The 6,947-nt window shown below is 44.2% G+C and overlaps 2 protein-coding genes across 3 annotated transcripts in view; both read left to right on the top strand.

Moving 5' to 3' along the window:
* Positions 1-5,683, top strand: part of lrrc57 (leucine rich repeat containing 57) — an 8,790-nt gene extending 3,107 nt beyond the window's left edge. The window contains exons 2-6 of one of the 2 annotated variants that reach the window (XM_015374886.1): positions 710-851; positions 2,428-2,563; positions 2,640-2,908; positions 2,991-3,176; positions 4,778-5,683. In XM_015374886.1, coding sequence (XP_015230372.1) covers positions 768-851; positions 2,428-2,563; positions 2,640-2,908; positions 2,991-3,176; positions 4,778-4,819 — 717 coding nt within the window. In that variant the 5' untranslated portion in view covers positions 710-767 and the 3' untranslated portion in view covers positions 4,820-5,683. Of the gene's footprint in view, positions 1-695; positions 852-2,427; positions 2,564-2,639; positions 2,909-2,990; positions 3,177-4,777 lie in introns of both variants that reach the window. The other variant, XM_015374885.1, reaches the window with a different exon arrangement.
* A 915-nt stretch (positions 5,684-6,598) lies between these two features.
* The window catches only part of tyro3 (TYRO3 protein tyrosine kinase), a 38,578-nt gene continuing 38,229 nt past the window's right edge, over positions 6,599-6,947 (top strand). Inside the window, exon 1 of the mRNA XM_015374929.1 lies at positions 6,599-6,796. Coding sequence (XP_015230415.1) covers positions 6,733-6,796 — 64 coding nt within the window. The 5' untranslated portion in view covers positions 6,599-6,732. The remainder of the gene's footprint in view (positions 6,797-6,947) is intronic.

Below are 6,947 nucleotides of genomic sequence, written 5' to 3'. Positions count from 1 at the left end.
CGGGTCACTGACAGGAGATGACCTGGACCGGGTCACTGACAGAAAATTAACTGGACCGGGTCACTAACAGGAGATGACCTGGACCGGGTCACTAACAGGAGATGACCTGGACCGGGTCACTGACATACGATGAACTGGACCGGGTCACTAACAGACGATGAACTGGACCCGGTCACTAACAGACGATGAACTGGACCCGGTCACTAACAGACGATGAACTGGACCGGGTCACTAACAGACGATGAATTGGAACCTGTCTCTGAAAGCCAAACTCCGTTCGCTGACCCAGAACCAGCTGAATGGTTCTGTGGGTCAGCTGGTCTGTCTCTCCTCTTGGTTCTGGTTCTCTCCACCGTCTCTGAGCGTTGGCCCGTCCACAGACGCCGGAGGAGCGTCCCTACAAACATCAGAACCAAGACCCGGTTTGCTCGAAGCAGGGAGCTCAGTAGTGCAGCAGTGAACAGGATGAAGGAAGGAAGGTCAGTAGGTCAGATGGAGGTCTTCATCACCCTGCTGCTCCTCAGAGGTTTCTGTCTAGTTCTTCATCCTCAGCTTCTCTGCTGGAAACATTTCAGATGTTTTTAGGTTTCTGCTCTGATGTTTGTCAGAAAGTGGAAGCTGCTGGTTGGTTCACCCAGTCCTGATGAGGAGGGGCCTCGGACTGCAGGGATTTAACCCTCTGATCTCATTAACAGCCACTGACCTGCAGGAGGAGGAAGAGGAGGAGCTCTGTGGGAAGTGATCCACCTCTGCTGCTGTGGGTTAACATGGGGAACAGCGCGCTGAAGTCCCACCTGGAGACCTCCCAGAAGACCGGAGTGTTTCAGCTGACGGGAAAAGGCCTGCAGGAGGTAAGGGAGGGTCTGTCTGAAAATGTGTTTTTAGTCTTTTTGGGCCGGTTTTTACAAACGCTCTTTTTATAGTAGGAGTTTGCCAGAATAGAAGAAATAAACCAAAGACCCGACTTTTAAACTTTTTAATCAGTGAAGCAAAGATGAACGTTTACCTGTCCCTCAGAGACAGACTGCAGGAGGAGCTCACCTTGATGCCGTGGCCCTGTGGAAGGTGAAAGCCACAATAAGGCTGGACTTTCACTTCCACAGAGACACACAGAACATGGAGGATTTTATTCAACTTCAGGGTTTTAACAACATTTCATGTTATGTGTCAGATGATGGAGAACTGCATTTTAACAAGATCCCTATTTCATGATTTTTAACTGATACTTGTTTTAAGTCAATAAATGTTTATATGTTTTGAATTGTGTAAATAATGAGTTTTTAAAAGCCTTTAGAGAACTAAATACTAATGCACATGGCAGTAAGCTTATGTATACTGTTAAATTAAATCAAAGAGTTTATTTTATCTTATATTGTTTGGCTAAATCTTACCTTTTTATTTTCTTAAACTTTTGCCCAGGGATGCTGCCAATCCAGTTTTTAATGAACCAGAGGAACGGATACTTTGATTGGATGAAAGAAGCAGCGTGTGATTGGATGATTTCTATGGTTCATTGATATAGATTTATGAATTTGCGAGTGCAGAGATGATGTTGAGTGCGCCTGTGATGTTTAAACGCGGTTAAATTAATGCTGTTTGGCTCTGACAGGATCTAAGAAAACAGGTTTTTAGACCAGCATGAATTTTTCTGATGCTAATTGGTGGAAACTCGTTAAAGCGCCCAGGAGCAGAGGGCCCTTCCTTTGCCTTTAGAACACAGATTAATCAACTTGTGTTTTTTAAATACTTGAATTCAATTCAATGAATTCAATCACAGTACCATTGATTTGCTGGAAAATGAACCAAAACCTTTGTTTTTGAACAATCTTCGCTCTTTTCTCTCTCCTTTATTTTCTGCTGTTATGGTATGAAATTGTATACTTAATTATTCGTTCATTATTTATTTGTTTTCATTAGATAAAATTTTGCATAATAGATACTAAAGCATTTAAATGACATTTTCTACAATTAAACTCAAATGATACATGTCGCTAATTTTACTGATCTCTGTCCCTTAAAAGCTAAAAAGCTTCAATCTTAAAATTAGAAAAAATATTTTAAACATGTTTTCATCCTCAGAAGTAAAAACATAAATAAGCCTAAATTACGTTTTTTTTTAGTTCAATCTTAGAACTAAATGATATAGAAGCAAATTTTATGAGATTTTATCCTTAAGAAACGGGAGCAATACAGTTTGTTTGAGAAGAGTTGCCATATAATGATGTCATAGGAAGGGCGGGGTCCAGAGCAGATCTGGTACCTAGGTACCTACAAGGTTTGGGGGAGCCCCTGGTTACCAGCGGGTCAGTGGTTGGATCCACGGGTCAGCCTAGAACAGGTCTGAGGGTGGAGTCGCTCATCATAACCTGATTCTGGCTTCTCTAACCGCGCCGCTCTCAGTAGTTCCTGATGTTCTGCTCATTTCAGTTTCCAGAGGAGCTCCAGAGGCTCACCGCTAACCTGAGGACTGTGGATCTGTCGGGGAATAAGATCGAGTTTTTGCCGGCCTCCGTGGGGAACTTCCTGCTGCTGAAGAGCCTGACGCTGAACGGCAACAAGCTGAGTGAGTATCCGCTGGACGGCGTCTCCTGTGGGACGTTCCCGCTCTGCTTCTTCTAACGCTCTCCTCTCTGCGGAAGCGGGCCTTCCTGATGACATCGGGAAGCTGAAGAAGCTGGAGACCCTGAGTCTGAGCGGGAATCGGATCCAGCGGCTGCCCTCCGCTGTGGGCCAGCTGAAGGCCCTGAGGACCCTGAACCTGGCTGGGAACTTGATCACAGAGTTCCCCGCAGGACTGGGAACCCTGAGACAGCTGGACCTGCTGGATCTGTCCAGGAACAGGATTCAGAGTGTCCCAGCAGAGGTGTCGGAGCTGCAGGCCATCGAGATCAACCTCAACCAGAACCAGGTTCCCTTCTCAGTACAGACGTCATAGAAGCTGCAGGGAACCCTGTCAGTAGCAGCTCCTCTCTCTCTCCCTCTCCTGCCAGATCTCGGTGCTGTCAACAGAGGTGTCCCGCTGTCCTCGGCTGAAAGTTCTCCGTCTGGAGGAGAACTGTCTGGAGCTGTCCTCCATCCCTCACTCCATCCTGGCCGAGTCCCAGGTGTCCCTGTTCTCCGTGGAGGGGAACCTGTTCGAAGTGAAGAATCTCCGAGAGCTGGAGGGATACGAGAAGGTCTGCTCATAGCGCTATGGTTACCAAACCGCTACTGTTTAAGCTTCATGGAGCGTCTGGAAAACCTCGCAGATAGAAACAGAAAGTATTCAACTATTTGCTCCTGTTAAGTAAACGGTCGATGGATTTCACTCAGTCGGCACCTTTTTAAAATCTTTGCAAATAGAACAGTTCATCATACGGCCCTTATTGCACGGTAATCATACCTGTTCTGATCTGGGCAGCGTTCCTTCCTCCTTACTTACAATAATGGAAAGTAGTCAGAGTCAAATAAATTAGACACTTTGGTTAAACAATAGCATGTCATGAATAAACCTTCAGAAAGAATTTGGTGTGTTGTGGGAAAAAGGTTTGTCATGTCAACAAACACCGTCACTCAGGGAAAACTTGCAGCTTAAACAGGCTGATTGAAAACTTTTATGGAGAGTAAATAGCATAAATTAATATATGAAATTAGAGAAACAAAATTTTCCGACCACACTTCCTAGAAGAATAAATGATGATGAGTTCAGACCTGTAGATGATAAACTAGAGCATCTATGGACGAGATGATGATGATGTCAGAAGTAACCTAAATTCCCAGTAGTGTCCTTAAAGAGAGACTGTGTAACCTTTGACCCCATCGTGACTGTAATCTGAGATCATCAAATCATCCTTCATCTCCAAAGCTAGCTAAGCTAACAGCTCTTAGCTGGGACCAGTGGCGGTTCTAGACCAAATGTACCAGGGGGCCAGGAGGGGGCCAGCATTGTTTTCATGGGGGCCCAGAAAAGCATGAAATAAAAAACAGGGGAAGGGATTCAAATATATTAAGAGAGCTGCATTAAGATAATTTTTTTTTCAATTACGTTTAATTAAAATTCTATGTCTTATTAGGTCAATATATATTCATAATTTAGGAATGTTACATATTTTTGACTTAATATAAGTAAAAATTACATTTTCTGTAAAATCTGAATTAGAACTCAAGAAAAACTGATAAATTCAGCTGCAAAAATGAGTTTTGTTTTTCTTATTTGTTTTGAAAAAATCGTTTAGCAGATGAAAACTTGGATTCTATTTCAATGCCACTGAAGCTATCGCCTAGTTGTTTTTAAATAATTAGTAAAACAGAATTCTAAAGTAAAAATAAACTTTAGAAAAAAGAAAAGAAATAGATCCAAAGGACCCTGTCTGTTCCAGCGCAGATCCAGTATTATGTCTTCGGTACAGGGGCCATAACAGGGCCCCTGTCTAGAACCGCCAATTGCTGGGACCCTGAGCTGATCAGACATGTTTCTGGTTCTGTGGTGGAGGATTTTAATCCAGAGAGGGAATGTTTCCTCGTCTTTACCAGAAACTCCAGGATTCTAGACCTGCTGGTCCAAACTGGTCTGATACCAGAACCAGAACCCAGACTGGTTCATTTAGAGACTGAGCAGTGCAGCTAGTGGCCTGCAGGAGGCGCTGAATCTGGAGGTTACAGGCCTAGTGCCCCCTGGTGGCTAAAAGTTGCACAGATCTGCTTTAGGAAGCTGCTGGTCCAGCAGAGTTCTGGTCCGGCTGTCCGTTTCTGGGCCGGTCCACCGGGTCTTCATAGCTCTCTCTTTCTGTCTCCTCAGTACATGGAGCGTTTCACCGCCACCAAGAAGAAGTTTGCCTGATCTTCCCCCAACATCTAAACTCCTACTAACCCCCCACCCCGCAGCAGTCGGAGCTTCTCATTGGTCCGCAGCCAGGCGCCACATAGACCTGCTGATGAGACGGAGCTTAGCAGCATGGAAGGAGCTTCAGTCACAGGAAGCCGGCGGCCAGCTGCTCCAGCAGAGGGAGCATCAGAAACTGCCTACTTTCAAGGACGTTCCAGTGATGTCATAAGCCCATATAAGGAAGCAGATGTTAGCTCCTGGACTTTGATCTTTTCCTATAGCGCATGAAGCCTAGTTGTCATGTTGTTGAGCGGCTCAGCCTTGTAGCACAACCATAACCCCCCCACCAACACCACCCCCACCCCCACCCCAGCCTTTAGTTTAACCATTTCAGAAAGAAAGACTGTAGCCGGTACCGGCCCGTTGTGCGACCCAGGAGGTTCAGAAGCTTTGAGAGCCAAACTGAAGTATGAAGCTCAACAAAGCTTTATGAAAAGTATTCACACCCCCACTAGGCCTGCAGGGTGTTTAATTAGAAGAGCGATTGAGCACTAATGAATCAGAGCTAGATCAGCCCATCTCTGGCAGTAGCTCCACGGCTGTGAAGATGAAGGGGTGTGAATACTTTTCGTGTTTTTAACCATGGTTGTTTTACACTGACACTAAACAACTGTTTCTCTGATCCGTTACGTTTGAGGTGACTCTGTGTTGGAGTGACTGACATGCTGGATGTATCATGGTCTCTGTATGAACTGACTGTTCTGTCCTCCATCATGCCCTGTATTTAATAAAAGCTTAACCGGACCTGCCTCCATCTTTTCCTTGACAAGCAGCTCCTTTGTCATCTTACTCCAGCTTGGTAACGATGTAGAACAAATATAATACAATGAGACCTGCCTTTTCTCAAGAATGTCTTTATTACTGCTGTTCGAAAAAGACGTATCATTTCCGAGAATAAAAAAACTACTTTGAGTCATGTTTGAACGGATGCAGCTTGGTCTGTGTTCTACTCACCCAATTTTACTCACCCAAACTAGAGGGTGTTAGTTTTCAAATGATGTATTGCACATGTAATTTGGGCTTATAGTTCCTAAGGTATTTGCTTTTCCATTTGAGTATACAAAAGAGGCAAGGATTACCCAAAATGAGTTGGACTTTAAGAGGTTCCACCTACTATATTCTATTTTTTAATTTTGTAAAGCAGATTAGCTGATCACAGATCACCTGAGAACTGGCTCAGAGTTCATCTGATTAACTCTTTCTTTGCCAGACAGAGCCTCTATGGAGGTAGTTTACAGTTAGCTTTTCTAACATAGAAATTGTTTATAGATCCGTGCTTCTATGCTTCTTTTTTCTGTGTCTGCTTCTGTCTCCTTGAACCCCAGTTGGTCTAGGCAGATGGCCGCTCACACTGAGCCTGGTTCTGCTGGAGGTTTCCTCATGTTCAAATCGAGTTTTTTCCTCTCCACTATCGCTACAGGCATGCTTATTCTGAGGGATTGCTGAAGAGTCAATGACTCTGCAATCAACTGTAGAGAGAAAACTTTGAATAAATCTGAATGGATTATCTGGTGGATCTAAGTCTATAAAGTGACCTGAGAAATAAACTGAATTAAAGTAATAGATATAATCCAAGAATTTAAAGACAATTTGATAATTAATAATTTATTTTATTATCATGGTTTAAAGAGAAATGAATAATAAACCATTAAAACATCCATGAGGCATCCTGCAGTAACTTCAGGTCTTGATCAGAAGGAGGAGCTCTCCCACCAGCCTGTGGAAGGGGCTGGTTTCTCCTCCCCTCTCAGGACTCTGTGGTTCCCTCGATGTTTGGTTTTTCACGCGCTGGAAAATGGAGCTTTATTAACAGAGCAAAGAGAAATCCTGGTGTGAGTGACAGATGAAGAGGCCCACGGACTGAGAAGATGAAACCGCTGCTGTGGACTGTTGCTGTTTTTCTGCAGACTCTGACTGGGAGCTGTGGGAGCGGTAAGTGTTGCTCTAACTGGGAGCTGTGGGAGTTAATGGGACCGCTAATGTTTTCCTCCAGAACTCCCAGATTTCTGTCTCCACTGTTTGTTCAAACAGGAAGTTCTGATAGTTTAACTTTGCTCTTAATAAAGAGTGGAGGCGCGCTTCT

Source organism: Cyprinodon variegatus, unplaced genomic scaffold (assembly GCF_000732505.1).
Source record: "Cyprinodon variegatus isolate N-32 unplaced genomic scaffold, C_variegatus-1.0 Scaffold110, whole genome shotgun sequence".
NCBI lineage: Eukaryota > Metazoa > Chordata > Actinopteri > Cyprinodontiformes > Cyprinodontidae > Cyprinodon > Cyprinodon variegatus.
Note: the sequence above shows the minus strand (reverse complement) of the source record. Positions and strands in the feature narration are given on the sequence as shown.